Below are 20,958 nucleotides of genomic sequence, written 5' to 3'. Positions count from 1 at the left end.
GAGTCATATGCAAAATTTTGGTCAATATCTAAATTATCATACACTAATCGTTGATCAAAATCATACATATTCAAGGCATTTGGTTAAAGGCTTACTGTAAAGGAAGTTATATCTTTAAAAGGAAAGAGAAGATATAGAGATCATCGAAGGTAATTTGTATGGAAACTTAAAGTCTTTATGTGATTATTGTACCCAAGTATGAGAAAATATAAACTAATCTCAAGTTTTTTTGCTAACTACACATTCTATACTTAACACACACACACACATTCTCTCTCTCTCTCTCTCTCTCTCTTTCTCTCTCTCGTGAAATCAATCCTGTATTGAACTTTCTTCCTTGTGCACAAGAGTACAGTATTTTACTTCCAAGCGTTACTAAACTCTGATTCTCTAATCAAGACAAAATATTCGAACAAATAATTTACTTCTATTTATAATTAGTAGCATTAACACATTACTGATTTAGCACATTCTTCAATTTCTCATGAAATAATATTGAAAAGTGGGCTCTTGTTTCTTATAGAAGACTAGAGGATGAGTTTATTGTATTGAATACAAATATTAAGCCCTGGTAACAGACAGATGTTCTTGAGCACATCCTCCTTCAAATGACATTTTGAGACTCTACTTAAAATTTTAGCTTCCTCTTTTGCAAAAAGAGCTATATTGGTGGCTCAATAGTAGCAAACATGATCTAGGAAAGATCACTAATGTAGATTCCAATGTCTACCGTGTCCATCCAGATGGAGAATGAGCAGACTTTGAGAGTATCCTAATTTAGGACAGAGAGCTGAAATTAGGAGTTTTAGTACTGCAGCCTATGCTCTATTATCAGGCCTCTTTTTGCTTCTCAAAAATCTAGTGTAAAAATGACTCCATTATATTCACCCAAGTGAGTGTGCTAGTGAACCCTGGCATAAGTTATTTCCCTCTTCTCTCTCTTTTTTTTTCTCACTGGCTCAGGAAACTTCAATGGTGTCAGGAAGCTTACCAAGTCTCAAAATTACTTCTCATCTACCATGCTCTTTGAATCATTTTATTCAAATATTCCGAAGTCTCCTCACCTATAAAATGAAGGATTTTGTGTGTTTTCTAAGAGACTTTCAAAACTAAAATTCTCATTTTAAATTACATTTCAAGTTAGAGTCTTATATTCACTTAAGGCTTATTATCCCTGCGTTAGACTTAAGTTCATGCAACAAATAAATAAAAAATCAAATTTACTTTTTAAATACTAAGTAAAAGATTGCATATAGGTAATAAATAGCAAGCAAAAAAATGATTGTTTTACAGATAGCAATTAAGATTAGGCATTCTTGATGCTGAGACCACTTAGGTAGTGGAACATCTGATAAGTGTTCATGAATATGGTGATTGTTTAATATTACAACGAGATCTTTGAAAGTTCTTACTTTTTTTCCTCATGCTCTGCAGAGCCCCAAAGAACAACACTAACTACAACAGTGAACAGAAAGATACTAGATATATTTTATAATTTACCAGCTTTATTGATGGTTCCCAAAACATCATGTATTGTAAAAGGAAATGGGCTTTAGGGCAGATAAATTTGGATTCCAAGTCCAGCTGGATGACCTTAAGCAATTAAACACCCACCAATTAACAGTAACTTTAGGCAGGTAGAAATTCAGTTTCTTCTACAGTGTTGTATTGCCAGTAGGGCTTGGAATATTGTAAACATTTGTTGAAAAGATGAAGTCAGATCTCAGTGTCTCATCAGGTAATGAAGATAATAACACTTTACTGCTTTATACTAGAAGTCAAAAGGCAGTTTTGTAAAAGCCAATAGCAGAGCCCATGCATGGTACTTTGCAGGTGTTTAAAACATGCTTGTTTCTTTCCTTGACCCAGTATTGAATAAAATTAGGTCAGGTAAAGAGCAGATATTTTTCACAAAAATCATTATTTAAGTACAATATCTGTAAAAGCAATGAAACATGACAATATACAGTTTAATATCAATTAGGTTTTACTTTAAAGGGTAATCTTGATAGTAAAAGATGTTACTTTTATCACTCTCTTATTCCTTCAATTCCGACCAATGTCATTCTCTATGGGCTCTTTTGTGTCGTCTCATTTTATTAATTTCTGTGACCAATCTCAAGAAGATATTTTCACTCAAAGGTAAGCTGCTTTACTAGACTCTTAGATCCTCAAGGTCAGCGATAGGGCCTTGTGTATAGTATCTGGCTAAGCCATATGAAGTTGCTGATATTTGGCCATTATAACCTATAGGAATAGAAATTCCATGTGGTTCAGCCATTAGGTAGTCAATAAATATGTATTTTTCTAAATGTAGGAATAAAAGAGTCACTTTAAATTTAGTTCTCAATTCTCATCATACATTACATAAGTAGCCTAACAGTGATGCTCCTATGTATGATTATAAACACAATTAAAACAATAAACAAAAATCATTGGGCAAAATGTATTGCTTTGTGCTGTTTGCTCTTGCATTCCTGAAACTGAAACACAAGTAACTCTTTGCTTGCGTTGTTTCCTTTAGATGGGGTATTCTCCCCGTCCCCACTCCCCCAACGGCCTCTGTAAGGTCCTCCTGCCCATTCCGCCTGACTCCTTACGATCAGGTCAAATCCTATCTCCTCCATAAGGCATCCCCATACACGCCCTTTCTGTACCCCTACCCCACACTTTTATCTACCCATCTACCTCTTTAGAGTATAGGAATCTATACTTACATGTCTCTGATTTTACCTAATTTGAAAGTAAGTAGTTATTCAACCTCAAATTTACAGGCACATGGAAAAAATCTTTGGTTTCTAAAAGTCTTTTTCATTTGAAAATTTTGCTTATTTTTATTTCGCACTTCCCTTATATGTAAAGTCAGACTTTTAAAAAATGAGCACAGCAAGCCTCTTCCTATACTTTTACCAGAAAAACCAAATAAATTCCTGGATTATACTAAATGGAATAACGAAGGGTTTTAGGTTAAATAAAATATAAAATATGGTAATTACCAGCCATGTTTACTTCATTACTATGTATTATTAAACAAACAAACAAAAACTTACCAGTCTCAGAAGTCCTTACAGAGAGTAGAGAAGATAACTGATTGCCATGACCCAATCTGGTATATGATCTTACAGAAATGTTATAGAGGGTATAAGGTTTTAAGTCTCTCAAAATTATGCTTGTTGTTGAGGTGTTCTTCATAAATAAGGCATCTATACTTTTATAGAGAACTTCATAAACAACAATAATCCCATTAGATTTTTCAGGCGGTAACCACTTCAAACTTATTTCATTTGCCGTCACATTAATAACTTCGACATCTTGAGGTGATGATTCTGGTTCTGAGGGAAGAAAAGAAAATTTTAAATACATGTATTTTTTTATGCTTATGGCTCTAGACACTAAAGGCAGCATGAGGTAGATGGCAATAAGCGTGCAACACCATTTGCTTCTTTTTATTAAAAGTGCAACTGATCATCTTACCATCTTCTGGAGTTCTCACAAAGATGTCATTTTCTTCAGACAAAAAACTTTCTCCAACATGGGTTGAGGCAGCCACTCTCATTTTATATTTTGTATATTTCTTTAATCCTATAAGGACAACAGGCAATTTGTTTAAAGTCCTTAAAATAACACTCTTGGATTAGGGCCAATTGACATAGGAATAGTGAAAATAATTCATTTGGGAGACTGGCTCCCCAAGTCAGTGTCCTTATCATCCCCATCTCCCAAAATTCCTTGGATTTGAGGGTCTTTCCATCTTAATGATGTTTTAGTTCTTTCCTAAATTATTAAGGCAATAATTTGAGCCTGAAAAATAATCTTTGGCACACTGCAAGGAGTATAGATGACTCAGCACAAACACCATGCCAGCTGATTTACTTCAGCTGATTTTCACATTCATTCATTCAAGCCTTCAATACTTAGTTATTTCAATATACTAAAATTCCCTGGGTTAAGTATATTCCTATGATACTTGTGATCTGATGACTTTATTATCTGTAGACAAATAAAAAGGAAAACACATTTAATCAGGTTATTTCTTCACATAGTTTTCAAGATATCCATGGCAGCATAGCACAACAAAACTTGGAATGATGAAGTACATGCCCATCAGAGTTTAAGGCATAGAGAGATGCATGTTTTCCACCAGAATAGATATGTTAAAAAACAACAACAACAACAACTTTGTTCTACCTGTTATGAGAAAGCTGTTATCTATAGTAGTCATCTGGAATGCTCTGTTTGTATCCAGTTCCATTACATAAATTGTATAATGAGTTATTTTTCCATTGGGATATTCTGGAGGATCCCAATATAACAAAATAGATGAAGAACTAATATTTTTATAATTTATAATTTGAATGGAGCTTGGCACTTGAAAAGAAGAATGAACAATTAATATAAATGGAAAAAAAAAGTATTACAATGTGCAAGAGCAATACTTGCAGTTAATTATTTCGAAGGAATACATTCTTACCTTGCTCAAGTGTCCTAACATTGAGAACCGTTGGTGGTCCTTCTCCCATGATGGTGAAAGCAGATACACTAATCATGTGCTCAGTGAAAGGTACAAGTCTCCTGATAACATAAGACAGCTGTTCAGCAGCAACGTCAGTGATATACTGGTTCCATGTAGTTCCTATTTGAAATTAGGTTCTTTAAAAAAGGTGTTTGATTTCACGATTGAAATTATTTTTGCTCACACAATGAAATCTTAAACCTGATTTCACATTATGCATTAATCTTTCCATGCACTCTTTTATTTGAAAGGTAAATATATAATAATAGTATGCCAAATACTCCCCAACAATATCTATAAACATTTTTGCTCATAATATAATTTTGATAGTTATTATACACTATTCTGGAACATGAGGTTAGTGTTTTGAAAAAATATAACTTTCTAAAAGGGACTAACAAGGAATTTTTTTCTGAAAAGACAGACTAGGCAATAATATCAAATTGAAATGCTATAAATCAATGCTAGGTTATAATGTGAAAGTTACAGAAATGAGACTCGCCACACCTTTGCTAAAACCAATAATATTTTAAAGCAAGCATGTTTGGATAACTGATACATAAATCTGTCTCAATAAGGATTTCGAATAATGTTAGATTTTTAAATTTATTTAGAACTTGTGCTTTCAGTATGTTAATTAGCAATTAGGCCAAACTTGAAGTGTTTAAAGAAACATCAGTACCATAAACTGCAGGCCTCTTAATTTGCAATGTTGTCCCCAGTCTTCTTTGCACAGGAAAAAATGAATCAGTAAATGAAATAAACATATACTGAATATAATGTGATATTTTTGATAGATTCTATCATAAAAAAATAAATAACCTAATTTAAATTTGGAATGGGACAAATACAAAATCAGAGAAAATGCAAGGAAAAAAATATTCTTCTCACTTAGCTTTTTAGAAAAACCAGAGAGATAATTTAAATCTGTGTTGTCCAACCAACTACTTTTGCTATATGTGACATTCTCCCTTTAGAAACAATAAGATCCGTTGAACCTGAAGAGCAAGTGTATACACTAATGACATCACCACGTCGTTGGGGTCACCTACACCTGTTTATCACCACATGCACTAGAGTTGTAACTTTCTGACCTATTTACCTTTAGTGACATTTGAAAACCTATTAGTCAAAAGCTGCAGAGAGTGCGAAGCCTGTAAATGATTTGAAGATATGTTAATCCCTTCTCATCACACCTGCTTTGGCAACTGTAATAACTGATTGTCTATGCAGCTTGGCCAGAGACTCTAGGGTGCTACTTTCTCTAGGAGGAAGGTCAAATGGGTTAGGAGGGGCCAGCTCCTGCTTGTGTGGCATTTCCATCTGCTGCATGAGGTTATCTGACAGTTAAAGAAGAAAAAATATCTGACTCTAGCCCATGAACCATTAATAATCTTGTTGAACTCTAAGCTAAGGTTCATATCTGTGCTAGCTCATACTGGTGGTTTCAATACACTTCACAGAACATAAAAATTGTACCTACCAACTGTTGAATGCTGGTCTTCAGCTCTGTTCCTTGCAGGAAAATTGTTATGTGGATAACTGTTATACATAACTGAAGCAATTGAGTACAGGTCAGACGATATCTCTGCTGAACCCTCAAATAATCCTGCCATTGACTCTACTATGTTCACAGTTTCTGGAGCTCTGGAGTCACTTATAAACTGTAAATAAATAGTTATTTACAAAGACTGGTTGTAATAATTATACTTAATAATAACTTCACCCAATTATTAGTTTAAGAAACTAGTACTTTGGATCATGCTTTTAAAAAAGATATTATTTCCATGACTACTGTCTCCTTTACATTTCGAAACTTCATTGTGAAGCTAGTAAAATCCTTTACCATTGTAACATACCGTGATCACTCCTATATCTTAAGAGACCAATACTATATCATGGAAAGAAGCAGATATTTGTTTCTGACTTTGCTTTTTATAAAATTAGACATCCTCACGCTAAGGTTTCATGACTAAATATTTTAACTGCTTCCCCTCATAAAGGTAAGTAAGTGTTCTAGGCATACTGCCTTATTTAAAATGTGTTTTGCTTTGCTATGCATCCTTGTTTGTATACCACGAGTGAGAGGCCCGCATGACTGCTTAATATATATTAATAATAGTTTATCTATGATCTAGTGAAGTTACAGACGTGAACAAAATTGCATGGCAATAGTTTTCAAACAGAGTTCATAGCAGACCTATCCAAGGCTCTGGACCTAAGGAATATTTTAAGTAACTGTGATTGTTCCCAGATCCCATAATGTACTTCACACATGTTGAGTTCACTAAAGTAGCAGATATTTAAGTAAAAATATCAGGAGCAGATTATGAATATTTAGAGGTTTTTGTTGGAATAATAAGATGACTCTTCCCCTTCTCTCCACACAGCATAGCTACTTGAAATAAAATTAGAAAAGGGTGTTTTGGCCAAATAGTTTTAGGCATTTTGCATAGATTGTCAACCTTAAAAATAGGGTTAAACATTAATTAAAGAAAATGTTGCCTTAAAAGACTTAACGACCAAATGCAATGTGTGGCCTTTGATTCTAATTAGAATGTAACCATCAACATAGGCTTTGAAGATAATTAGGAAAAATTCAATTTGATCTAGGTATTAGATGATATCAAGACAATATTAGTAATTTTGTGAGTTGTGGTAATGGAATTATTGAATAAATTAAAATGTCCATGTTTTTTAGAGATTCCTACTTAGGCATATAGGAGCAAAATGATGTGAAATCTGGAATCTATTTTAAAATACGTCCACAGCAGCAGCAACAACACAGACAGCTGAGGCCAAGAACAGCAGAATGTTGATAATTATTCAACCTAGGTGATGGGTAAATGGGGGCCCATTATATTCTTTTCTCTACTTTTAGGCCTGTTCAAAATTTTCCAAATAAAAGTTTTGAAAAAAAAAGAAAACATTATAAGTTCTGCTTCAAAATTCACCTCCAAAACATTTTTAATTCATAATATAGATTTTATCTATTTATAATTTTTGGTATATCTGTCTTTTAATTATCCTACATGTTTTGGAGTTGTCTTTACTCTTGAGTCAAAAGCAGGTTTTTTATTTCTTATTAACATAAAAAACATAGTATTTTGAAAAAAATAGTAGATGCTCAGGAAAAATCTCAGGAAGGCAAGACATTTTAAGGCAGATTACTTATTTAATTATCTACAAAGACAGGCCATTTAAATATTACCTTTTCTCAGACATAAAAGAATAAAAAACAAATTTAAGAGAATTTCCAACCCTCCAAATAATATTTTTGAAATAAAGTTATCTATCTTGTTACACCTTCAGCCAGAAAATTATTGTGATGAAAAGCAGGAGGACACCTATAAGATTTACTCTAAAAAAATTGTGATAAAGAACTCTGGAGAGGGAACTCTGGAGATGAGCTTCCAACAGCTCATCTCAGCTCTGCCTCCACAGGGAAATAGTGGAGGGCATGAATCACAGACACATAATTCAGAGATGCTCTGGTATTTCAGTCAATAGTTTATGCCTGAACCACACAGCTGTTTCCACTATCAATCAGCCACTCTGAAAATCTACTATGCATAAACCACTATAGAAGGTACAATGAGGTAGTACAAAGAACTATGATTTTGCTTTAAGTCTCTCAATATCTTATACCCATGTCAGATAAATTATTGAGAGTAAACCATAGTATCCCATCAATTAACAAAGTTAAGCATCTCTGTTGACATATTGCCATTTCAATGTAAAAATTGACACGAATACTTCTGAAATTCTCTCAAATTCTGGTATTCATTGGAAAGACACTCCCTAACTCAGGCAATGATTTGAGCAGTGGTTTTGTAATAACCCAGAATGTTACTAATTATCACCGAGTGTGTCATGTCGCGATATTTCTCATACTTTGCTTCTCTAAAGAAAGCATTAGATATTAGTCAGGTTTTTTAAAGAATGAAAAAGAAAAGAATCTTAAGAGCAAAATGATGTGAAAGAATCAGAATTTGAAGGAGTAATGGGAAAGGGCAATGAGAAGCAGAAGTGGAAATAAAGAAAACACAAGGGGAAAAAGGCCTGCTGCAAATTCCAAAAGCTTTAGCTTCATTGAGTTGGTCCAGAGTTCTCACCCTCAGCACTACTGGTATTCGGGGTTAGGCAATTTTTTTGTTGTAGGGAGCTGTTGTATACACTATGGGAAGTTTAGTAGCATCCCTGGCCTCTACCCACTAGAAGCATCCTCCCAGCTGTGACATTTGAAAAATGTCTTCCAAAACTTCCAAATTTGCTCCTAGAGAACAAAATCACTCCTATTTGACAATAATTGGGTCTGGGAATGTCACAGTACATCAACATAAAAGGCCTCTCATAAACTACCCAGGAATCTTTGGAATTTATGTGAAAGAATTAGAGTTGAATTCCTAATCCACCTGAATAAACCAACTTTATTCTGTATGTAATAATCTTTATTATAGTTAATCTGATTTTATTTAAAACAAACCCTATTATGTCTACCAATTTAGAGTCATTTGAAATATGCTGAATTGAATTAATAAAAATTTTTGTTTTTTCTTAAGAAATGCTTCTATATATTACTATAGATCATAATATAATTTATGATATCATCAAACAATGATTAAAAAAAAGTTTGAAATTAGCATATGTTTGGAAACCTCCTAACAAATAACTATCATTCTGTACATTATTTGGGCAAACAAATCCTTAAGGCTTGATTCTATTTTCTTTTTAAGTTTTTATTTTTATTTATTTATTTTTTTAGGCAAGGCAACCCTTGGTTGACCTCACAGATTGCAAGGACCTTGTCAGTTAAAATCCCTTATTTTTTTATTTTTCACGCCTACAGCATCTGGTCTTCCTAGGTGGTCTCCCATCTAAGTGCTAACCAGGCCCGACCCTGCTTAGCTTCAGAGATCAGACAGGATCGGGCTTGTTCAGGGTAGCATGGCCGTTATCATGTATGCATATGGCTATAACAAAAATCAAGAAGTGATGAAGAATTTACAATGAAAATCTCTGTCCATACTTTCCTGATCACTTCTGTTTTCAGTTTTTATGGTGTATACTCCTAAAATCACTAAATAACATGCTATTAAGACTCACTTATTTTACACAAATCTATGGACTTCCTACTTTGATAGTGAAGCGTTAGATTACTTAAGTAGATACAGATATACGTTCCCCAACTATTCTTAATTCTTATTTGACTACTTTTATTAACTTAAATAATACGTTTAAGCTGGGAAAATTATTGTAATCAGTATGTGAAATATAAAATAGTACACCGAGAGAGTGTGGAGGATTGCCTCTCAGGTGGTCCCCCATTATCCCTACTCCCTATTGTTCATGGTCCTGTATAATCACATTGTCTTGAACTGGGCGGGATCTGTGGTTTGTATCTAACCAATAAAATAAGGCAAAGGTGATGATATGTCACTCCTATGATTACATTTCACAGACTCTTTGCTGGCTTGATGAAATCAATGGCCATTTTGAAAAAGTCCATATGGAAAGAAACTGTGCCAGAGCTCCATGAGCTACAATTAGGGTTGTCTCCAGTCAAGAGCTAGCAAGAAACTAGGCCCTCAATTCTATAGCCAAAAGGAAATGAAACCTGCCAAAACACTGAGTATGTAACCACTTATTTGATACTTAGGAAGTCATTGGTGACTTCTAACAAGATTTCAAGGATTTAAAGAATTCTTGAGACAGAGTGTGAAGGCTACACTTAGAGAAGTTTAAGAATGAATGGAAGGAAAAAGTCCTTATCCTATGAAAGGTACCAAGGTCAAGGAAAAGGATAATAAATGAATACACTAAGCCAGAGGCTTTATCTGTCATCTCATGTAATCTGTACTTTGTAAGGTGGGTGTATATAAGCCCCACTTAAAAAATGAAGGTACCAAGTATCCAAAAGTTGACTTGTCCAAGGTCATATAGCTAGAACAGTGCAGAGCCAGGGCTAGGACTCTTGTTCATTTGGTTTTAGAGCCTCTCCCATACCTGTCTCCCCACATCAACCACCTGATAGGTGAGCCTAAACACTAGTCACATGAGGAAACAGAAATATCAATTATGGGCCTGATCTAATAAAGAAAGATACTGTCACAAAAATAGATAGAAGTATGTTTCCTTTATTTGAGAGAGGATAAAGAAACTAATATTGAGTGCCAACCAAGGTGAATGGTCAAATGCCATGATTAATAATCATAACAGGTCACGACTATTTATCACAGCACTTACTACATGCCACATACAGTTCTCAGTTCTTTACACACATTAATCCATTAAATCCTCTTTATCAACTATTTGTTTCAGGAACTCTTATAATCCTTATCTTAAAGAAGAGGAAACTGAAGTTAAGAGATGTTGGGCCAACTTCCCCAAGGTTAAATCATCAGTAAAGGCCGAACCAAGATTTAAACCAAGCATCATGCTTCTTAGTTCCACGCTTTGCACAGCCCAGTAAGTGATCAAATACGGATATAAACCCAGATTTATACAGATCCAAAGCTCATGTTCTTTGTACTATGGCACAGGGATTGAAGATCATACAGACAGAGGCAGAATCACAAAGAAGCCTTTCTAGAACCTCTTTACTTCAAGAGAAAAACAGGTATGTCTGGCCATTCAATAGGTGTCATTAGCAGAAGTGGGAGAATTTTAGGCCTTGTCACCTAGGCTATAGAATTTTAGGCCTTGTCACCTAGGCCTAAAAAAGCTAAGTATCTAATTTGACCTCTCAGCGGGAGCAAAAGGGTTAAGCTTTTGCCCTTTGCCTGAATTTCAGAGAAAGCATAACTCAGTATCTTTTGCACAGAAGAAAGGAGTCAACATAGGATTAAAATTTAGCCCTAGTACGGAGATGATGAACAACTTGGAATACTAAGACCTGAGTGGCCAGAGTGCATTGAGCACATTATAAGGCCAACTTTCAAATAGACACCAGAAATAGAGGAAGGCTGGGACCAGAAATAGAGTGAACAATACACGTGTGAAAAATAACAGCACAATTAGAAGAAGCACTGATTTTGAACCATAGCAGTAGAAGCCAATTGCTGAAAAACCATCACCGGTAGTGCCTCCAAGCTAGTCCTTCAGCTGTATTCACTGGTTTTAAGTATGTTTATTCTTTGTGTGCCCAGGAAGCAGCCAACGACTGGATTTGACAAGTGTGGAGGCTTAGGGGTCCTCCCAGGTGAACAGCTGGCTGGGCGAGGTGAATAAAAACAGTAAAGGGAAATCAGTGTTGCCTGTACTTCCTAACAGAAACAAAGGGAAAAAATAAGAATTCTAGTGTGAATAGAAGCAAAACACTGTCCTCTTATTTTATATCTATGGAATTTTTTAATCTTTTATTTAGTTATTTGATTTCTTTAATAAAATGCACTCTGTTTTTTAACAAGGCAGCTCTGAGAAATTCAGCTTCCTAAGACTAAACAGATATAATCATTTGTCGTCAGCTGCTCAAATTACTGTGACTTTTATTGGCAACTGTTTCAAATTGCAAGCACAACCTTAGAAGTATTTAAATCATAATAGGAGTTTCCAAACAATTCATTAACTGAATTACCATAATAATATTCCCTTAAGGAAGTACCTTTAGTCCTGCTTAATTGTTCAATTAACATTTTCCATATGCTGAAAAAGAATAATAGCACTTAACTAATAATATATGTCCAAAAATGAGATATGATTCAGCTAGATTATCAACATGGCCCAAATTTACTTTATATTCTACTATAAACCTTGTCAAATATTTTATGTCAGAGTGCTGGCAAATCTTCCAAGTTATCAGTGCCAGAACCAAATAGAAAGGGCTCACCATGATGTAAAATGAAAGTGCAATACCTCATCTTTTCCTGTGAGCAAAGTGTTTTCCAAAATTACTCCTGTCTCTGAAACTAGCACTTTTACTCGGTATTGGTTAATGATTCCATTTGGTTGTTGTGGTTTCTTCCACGTAATTCTTATTTGTGTGGCTTCTACTTCTGCAAGCTGTAAATCGAATATTGCACCTGGAGCTGAAAATAAAAATAGAAATAGAAATAAGGAGGGGGAACTTAAAAAATACATTTTCAATTTTTAAAAAATTCCCTTAATGATTTACTAATTTATTAATAATTAATATGTATAAGATTCTTTAAATATATGACTATTTAAAGTTAAATTTCTATATATTCTTCTCAAAAATGAATAACTTGGAATAACTTTCTCAAATCAAAATGTTATCACATTTGTTCTAAACAAATTCATTAATAAAAATAACTTCTCGGAGAAATCTGTTTAGGGATGATTAATGCCCAGTAGAAACCTTGAAGGCTTTATAAAAATTATAACAACATGTCAAAAAATAATATCTAGAAGACTTTAAATGTAATGAAATGTAGTTGGTAAATTCAATTAAGCCATCTTTTAATTTATTACATGAAATTGTTTGAAGAGTTGATTAATTTTTATCTACTGATTTTACAAATTAATTAGGTGAGTTCAAGTTTTAGGTGCCCCTACTCTTTGCAGTAAAGAAAAACAGGGACAAACTAACAATTGGTTTAAGATAAAGCACCAAGTACTTAAACAAATTCTAACTATAAAGTCACTAAGAGCAACATCTAGAAAACCTGTGCCACAGGAGTAATAGATCAATGATAAACACACCTTGGGCTTTTGTCTACATTTTTGTTTATAACTCAATATGTGATTATGAATAGCCAATTCATCCCTGCATCCTCCGTTTCCTTATCTATAAAATGGGTGTAATTTTATTGTTCCTATTACTAGTCAAGGTTACTGTAAGGAACAAATGGTTCAAGAGAATTTATAAAATGTTGGTCCAAGAAAGAAAATTATGACATAAAAATCTGTCATATCCTTATGTTCAGGATGTGGTAACATTACCATTGGGGAGATCTAAAATCTGTCGTTACCCCAGAAGTACTAAGGGGTCCCTTGGTTCTTTTGGCCAGCTCAGCAAAGAATTATCGATAAGATCACGAGATTTAGGAAAAGTAAGATTTATTAAAGTATGCTTCAAGGTCCTCCTTGAAATAAGTGGGTCACGCCCAAAAGGACTATAACCGCACAGAAACAAAAGGTATGTTTAAAGTTCCTCCAAAGGAGGGGTGGGTTACAGTAACACATTAAATTTATTTTCTTAAGCTGATATATTTCACATTACTATAGGTTTAGAAAGTTCCACTTAGACTAGACATATTAAGAGTATAATATAAATGGAGAATGACTCTGTTGTCTTTTAAGATGACACAAAGGAATTGAAAATTAATGTCACATCTGTAAATATTATTTATAATTTGTGAACATAATTATGCTTAAGTTAATCATGTAGTAAACTGTATGGAGCTTTCATCCAATAGATTAAAAGTTTTCTTCTTTGTCTGTATGAAGTAACCATTTTAAAAGGCCCCTAGATATTGTAAGAATATAAGTATTTCTAAATGTTTTTGAAGTAGTTAATGGCTAGATGAATAAATGCCTCTTTCTAGCTGAAGAGCATCTTACTTGGCTATTGCAGTCAAGATTCTAATGTCTATCATGGGAAAAAGCTGTGCTCAAAACTGGGAAATAAATACAACATGGATAAAAACCTGTATTTTGCTAATTTTTTGAACCCTCTTTCTTAAAACCATTTCGATATATCTCTGTATAGAAAGATAATTCTTCATATTGCTCTCCCCATATGAGTTCTAATCTAAAAGAATAACAGTTTGATCTTAAAGGATGGAGGAAGAGTTTTAGGCTAGAACTCTACAATCATTGATTCATTCATTCATCATTCAACATACTGAGCACTCTTCATATGATCACTGTTCTAGGCCCCTGAGGACAGAGGAGGAAATAAGACGAATGAGGCATTTTGCACAGGTCACCTCTTGTACAAGTTTTATTTCATTAATATATGTCGTACCAGAGCTTATGTTTTATCATCATGTTTACCAATACACATTTTTCAAGAGCAGAGGAATTTTCCAATTGACTCTGTAGTGTGAAAATAACTCAGCCATTTAAATAGCAATGCTCCCATTCCACTTTTCTTTAACATTTTATTTTGAGTCCCTATGCAGATGAAGCCTTAGTCAGTACTGCATAACATCTTAGTTAGTCAACCTTAAGAACAGTAGCAGACAGTTTATCTTCTAATTTAGAAGATATTTTTAACATAACAATAAGTATTGCCCCAATACTAATGCCTAAAATTATGATTCAAGTAAAGATTAAATGTTTCTATATTGTCCTAAAAATGCACCCCAAACTTGTCCAAGAATAACCGTAAATGTATTTCTTTTTATTCTTATAAAAGAAGAAAAAGCTTAGGGCATAAAGGAAATGAAGTAGACAGCATTGTATCTTGTCTTTAGAAAGATACTTGATCCGTTACACCACAAATTCTTATGGGGAAACCAGAGAAGTGTGGATTAGATCAAACTCCTTTAATATTGATTCCAAATTAACTAAAGAAAATCAAACACACAAGGCAATTATTCACGGTTCAGCATCAACTCTGAAGGTGCTGTCGACAGGAACTACCTAAATAATCATTCTCAAGGCAATACATCTATAAATTTTACTAATAAATAAAAAACAGAGTAGGCAATGATTGGTAAAAAATTTTTCAAATGATTTTAACTTTGGAGACAAATGGCATTGGGTAAAGAAAATACATTAAAATAATTTTTGCCATTATGGAGTAAATTAAACTTTGTATGCATTTTGAAAAAAAAATTATTGAAAAATAAGTCATTGAGAATCTGGAAAAACACAAAGTTGACAGTCTCTCAGTGATTTCCCTATGAAAGATTTTATTACCATTTACAGAAAGCAGCAAATTGAAATCACTGAAGACAAAAGGCTTCACTTCTATAGTCTACTTATGGGGAAATAAATATGGATTGCAATACTTTTGCTTTTAAGAAATGATGCTAACTCCCTTACAAGATATGTGACACTAGTGATAGAAAAATTACTAGGGGATATTAAAGCAACAAAGTTTTCTTAAGAGTTTTTTAACTCCTATACAAATAATAAGAAAATGCCTTTGTCTATATTATATTCAGTAACTGTCTCATTTTGGGATAGGTAACTCTATGACATTTTGCAACATTGGAGATTATTAAATTACCAGTTTTTTCCAAAATCATCTCCTTTTCATGCCTATGTGAAAAGCTGTTTAGAAAAATATTAAGAGAATGTAGGAATCTTATGAAATATATACAACTGCTATAACAAACATGATGTTGATTTTTTTTATTATTATAAAAGTAGACTGTGGACCATATATTCTGTGTTGATGAAATCAGCCCCATTATAACATAATATCATATATTATTTTCTATTATTAGAGGTTTTTCAACATTTTTCTATGAATATCTAGAGATTCATTAGAACTCCAGTTGTTTTAAAAGACATTAATTTAAAAGCTTATCCTAATGAATTTTTAAATAGACTATAGTCTACTTTTAAATATGGAAAAGAAAACAAATTGAATAACCGTAATTAGAAAGCAAAGAACCATGTTGTATTAATAAATGAAGAAGAATCATATCAAATTAAAATATCAACTTTAAATGAAAGTACATAGTCCTAATGAGTTACTAGAGTATACTCATATAGTTTAAAGATTTCTATATTACGAAGTTTTAATTAATTGGACCAGGAGTAATTAGTGTGGTCAGAAGTAGAAAGCTCCCTTCACCTCATTTGCCAGAGTAGTCCAGTGAAGCCCTTCCCAAGGCGAGAACTGCATGGAGGAAGGCTGTAATGCAGAGGTAAGAATCATGCCACTCTGCCCTTTGTGAAGCCCACCTGTTGCTAATGAACCCTCCTGAGATCCAACTGGATGTGGTCTATACAGTGAAAAATTCAGGAAGGAAGATAATAAGATGAAACTCAGGATAAATTTTTTAGTATACGGTGCAAATAGAGTCATCTATTCAAAATAATGCATGTGAAATATATTGAATAATGTCCTTAAGTTTTGACCTACTATTTTATGAATTAAAAAATGAAGAAATTTAAAAAGGGAAGTGGATGTTAAAATGATACCTAAAATCAACAATATGGCAATGTGTGCAGCAATGTACTATCTATATCTCTATTTTTGGCAAATGCTCTAAGCCAAGAATGATGACAATAAAACTATCATCTTAAATTGTGAATTCAAATTAGAAGCAAAAAAATTGGCTCTACTTAAAAAAAGGCAAAAGTTCTGAATTTGTTTAATCGTTTAACATAAAAATAGAATTAGTTCGTCAATTGGGTTGGTTGAGAAAATGCTTCTGAGACTAAACTCAAGGGCTCTAGTCTGATGAGGGTGGGGTTGCTCTCCTGTGCTTGACAGCTATCCATAAATCAGAATCAGTCTAGCTTTCTTGGAAATGCTTAACAGTAGTTTTTAGGTGGAGACGGGGCTGGGGCGGGGGAGGGGGGTGGTGTGCGGGAGGTGGGGCGAGGGGGGAATTTAAGATCTAATGGTGAAGACAGAAAGCTAAGACTCTTCCGATAGAAACACAAAGAAAAATTTTTAAGATGAAAAAAGAACATTTTGCTTATGAGTATATATCTCTTTCTTAATTGAAGTATTACAACTATATACGCATTAGGATTTTTATTTGAAATGATGTAAAATATGATTTTTAAGTTCTTTCAACAGCAAAATATTATCAAGGTTTAATTGTTCTTTGAAGGGGAGAAGTCCAAAATTCCCTAATAACTGCTGCCCTCTAATGGTCAAACACTTGAATGAACTGATTTGATGAATGTATAACCAATCTTCAGTGTGAGCGTGCGCATGCACACATACATATACACGCATGTGTAATTTACAAGTTACTATACATTAGCTATCACACAAGGAAAATCTGGAAACTTTTTCAAGTGTCGATGTGGTTGTAAAAAAAAAATTACTGTTTTCTTCTCAATAATTATAGTCCATAAATAGAAATGAAGACATTTAGCAAGTTTAGTGTAGGCCAAGAAAATATGTTATGAAATGGTATGGTAACATTTTTTAAACATGGTGGTTAGCGTAAAACTGTGATGTTTAATACAAACAAATAAAAAATTTTCTTTAGGAGAAATATTATTTTAATAAATTCAGTATATGCTAGTAAATTTGTATTATTTGTATTTAGATTCCTTACTTGCTTAGCACGCCCTTTTGGTTATAAACATATTTTCTTATAGACATTGGGGATTTATAGATTCCTCTGAACATTAGTCTGAAAAAATATACATTCTACTTTAAATAATGTGAGTTAAACAATGTTAAGTGTGTTTGTTTAAGATTCCTTGAGGTTTTGTCAATATTCATTGGAATCTCTAACAGGCATGTAGTGTTTCCTAACCTTGCCTCATCTTTGGTGCCTCTTATGAAGTATGCTGTGGGTTTAGTGTTCTGAGGAATATATGTTCAGAATGTATTAAGCAGTCATCTGATAAGGAAATAACATGACTTAAGTAAATATAAACCAAAGAGCTTTTAATATGTTTAACCAATGTAATAAAATTTCCAAGCAGAGCAAAAGTATCCCATTAACAAACAAAAGGAGATGTTCTTACCTTCCGGAGGAGTGAATATTGAAATATTTGTTTTGGGTCCAATCCCTGCACTGGTTTCAGCCGCAATATACACATCATACATTGTAAATGGTGTTAGGTTAGCGAATGCAAACTTAAGGTCTTTTGTGCTGTTATCCAAAATCCGTCCTGCAAAAATCAAAAGATACTTGTGGATTATTTTCTCATCAATCATGTAATCATTCTCACATTCAAGTATAGAGCCAAGGGCAGCAATTAAAGTGTTAACCTAAGCACTAATGTTTGTTATTACAACTTTAAAAGTGAACATATTTAAACATTTAGCTTAGTAGAGATTGATATCGATTTAATGAAAACAACAGAAAGAAGATGAAAATCTTCCGGTGTTTAAAATGACTTTTATTAAATTATAAAGTCCTGTTCAATTACCATGTTATTTTTTACATATTTAAATGGAACACATTAGATTCACCAATATAAAACCAAATACTCAAATTTAGTCAATCAATATGCTAAATATTCTCATTATCTTCTATAAAAGATAAGTTTAGAAAGTATTTTTAGTTTACCTTTTGAGCAAAATTCTTTAGTCTATCATCAAAATTCTTTAAATCCTCAACTTTACCACTGAATAGTTCTTTCACCATCTTGCTCTAGCTGAAACTCTAAGAACACTGTTTCTATTCCTCTGCAGCCATCCTGAATGGTGATGGTCTAATTTTCCTGAAGCCCTCAAGTGACTTAGGCCCTCAGGTGTGGTATGTGTTCTCTTTGCTCCTCATTACCCTGTCTTAGACTATTTTAGCTCCCTCTTTATAAAAGCCTGCAGCTTTAAATTTCATGTCATCAGTGACATCCACTAGCTCTCATCATCATAGCGATCTCTAACCCCAGGGTCACTCACCCTTATTCTGGATGGTTTTGTTCCTGGTGCAATATCACTTTCTTTAATGCTACCATCTTAATTAGTGGCGATTTTAATATCCCTAGAGATAATCCTTAACCATTTTGAGCTCTTCTTAAATAATCTAGTCCTCTACCCTACTTCAATCACTTCCTCATGGTCATAACTTGGACATCACCATTACCACTAATTGCAAATTCTCCATAATGTCAATTTCATTCAACTCTCTCTGACCATTCTTTCCACTTTCCTGGTCTCTTACTCAAGTACCCTGAACCAACAATTCTTTTAAGTCCATTGGGAGCTCCAATCCATTGATCTTACCACCTCTTTTATTGTATTTTGTTTGCTTCCTCACCAACTGACTTCTACTGTGTGCCTACCCTCAATATTATTGTCTGTCAATTATAATCACTGCCTTACACAAGCCTTCAACTCCCTTGCCCTTCTCTTATTGAAGGGACCTGAGGAAAAACAAAAATCCACTCTGAGTGATATCACTTTATTTATTATCACACCGCAAATGAGCCCTTAATGATGCCTGGTACCTTACTTAATTTCCATAGTTTAATCACTCTCTACTCTTCTAGATGATTATTTTACACTTTCTCTTCCCTCTTCAGACTTCAAAATCTTTCTGCTCTATCATCACTTCCAGTTGACAATCTTGCTTCTCATTCCATTGAAAAAAATAAATCAATCAGAAAAGATCTGCCATAGAGTCTCACCAACATAATTATCTATAACATAAATAACTAGCCTCTGTACCCATATACTCTGCCTTATACCCTGCTACTATGGATGAATCATCTACATTTTAATCTCAAACCAATCCCTACATTGAGCAAAGGATCTCACCCTCTGCCTACACAAAGATATCTTTCCAGTAATTCTTATCTTTCCTATGTCATTATTTTTTGTCCACATTCATAGCAGCCAAAAACATACTTATATATTCCTTCTGAAAATAAACCTGTTAACTCTTTTTATCCGCATCCCCATTCTGCTCCCTTTCATTGCTTCACTTTGCATCAAAACTCAAGTTGTCTGTTACCCACTGTTTCAATGCTCTTCTCCCATTCTCTCTTAAATCCACTCCAGTCAGGCATTTACCCCCATACCCCATCTTAACTGCTCTTGTCAATATTTCTATCAACTTCCAAGTTGTTAACTGTAATCATTACTAAATGCATCATCTTACTTGATTTATCAGACTTACAGATGAAGGAGTACCTTGTCAACCTTTAAAAAAATAATACCAGGTAGAAAAGGTATGTCAGTGTACCGCCTTTGTTTCTATGTATGGGGGATGGGAAGAGGTTGGGAGGGAAAGAAAAGACTTTTAGAAACTGAAAATATTTCAGAATTTTAAGAACATAAGGCAATTAAGGATGAAAAATAATGGTTACTCATATATTCATGATAGATTCATAGAAGTTTCAAAATGAATAATTCTCCCAAATAAATGCTAATATGTGAGTTTATGTTATTTCATTACTATTTGAATTTAACTTCTTTCATAGAACTATAAAATCTCAGATTAGAAAAGAATTTTAGATTTTACTTAATTAATTTCCAATTATATAGTGTTTGAATCCCTCAAAATATCTGATAAGCAAATGCTCGAGTCCTGCTTGTTCACAAAGATGTTCTTTATAAGTATATTTGCAATGAGAGTGAGCCATGGTCTTCTTATTCAAATATTTGAAGACAGGTATCTCCTCTAACACTTCTTGAGTGGTCCCATGTCATTTTTTAGCCCTCCCTCATCAAATAGGGAACATGGATAGTGTTTTGCCATTCTTATATTTATGGTTTTAAACAAAAAATTATTACTTTTCAATTATTTGATTCAATTATAGGATCTTTTAAAAGGAGTTTGATACTTGAAGAAATTTGAAACCAGTAACATATTCTGTATACTTCTTACTCCAAAAAGTAAACACAAAATTAATTAAGACTTACCTGACGGTCCATATAATTC

The 20,958-nt window shown here is 33.5% G+C and overlaps 1 protein-coding gene and 1 pseudogene across 3 annotated transcripts in view; both read right to left on the bottom strand.

Moving 5' to 3' along the window:
* PTPRQ (protein tyrosine phosphatase, receptor type Q) overlaps nucleotides 1-20,958 on the bottom strand; it is a 179,937-nt gene that overhangs the window by 143,027 nt on the left and 15,952 nt on the right. For all 3 annotated transcript variants that reach the window (XM_023521148.1, XM_023521153.1, XM_023521158.1), the window contains exons 10-16: nucleotides 18,092-18,238; nucleotides 12,368-12,540; nucleotides 5,997-6,177; nucleotides 4,472-4,633; nucleotides 4,189-4,368; nucleotides 3,475-3,582; nucleotides 3,051-3,332 (exon numbers count right to left, since the gene is read on the bottom strand). In XM_023521148.1, coding sequence (XP_023376916.1) covers nucleotides 3,051-3,332; nucleotides 3,475-3,582; nucleotides 4,189-4,368; nucleotides 4,472-4,633; nucleotides 5,997-6,177; nucleotides 12,368-12,540; nucleotides 18,092-18,238 — 1,233 coding nt within the window. The remainder of the gene's footprint in view (nucleotides 1-3,050; nucleotides 3,333-3,474; nucleotides 3,583-4,188; nucleotides 4,369-4,471; nucleotides 4,634-5,996; nucleotides 6,178-12,367; nucleotides 12,541-18,091; nucleotides 18,239-20,958) is intronic.
* Nucleotides 9,354-9,472, bottom strand: LOC111730106 (annotated as a pseudogene).

Source organism: Pteropus vampyrus, unplaced genomic scaffold (assembly GCF_000151845.1).
Source record: "Pteropus vampyrus isolate Shadow unplaced genomic scaffold, Pvam_2.0 Scaffold9, whole genome shotgun sequence".
In the NCBI taxonomy this organism is placed as follows: domain Eukaryota; kingdom Metazoa; phylum Chordata; class Mammalia; order Chiroptera; family Pteropodidae; genus Pteropus; species Pteropus vampyrus.
This window is presented reverse-complemented; position numbering and strand designations above follow the sequence as displayed.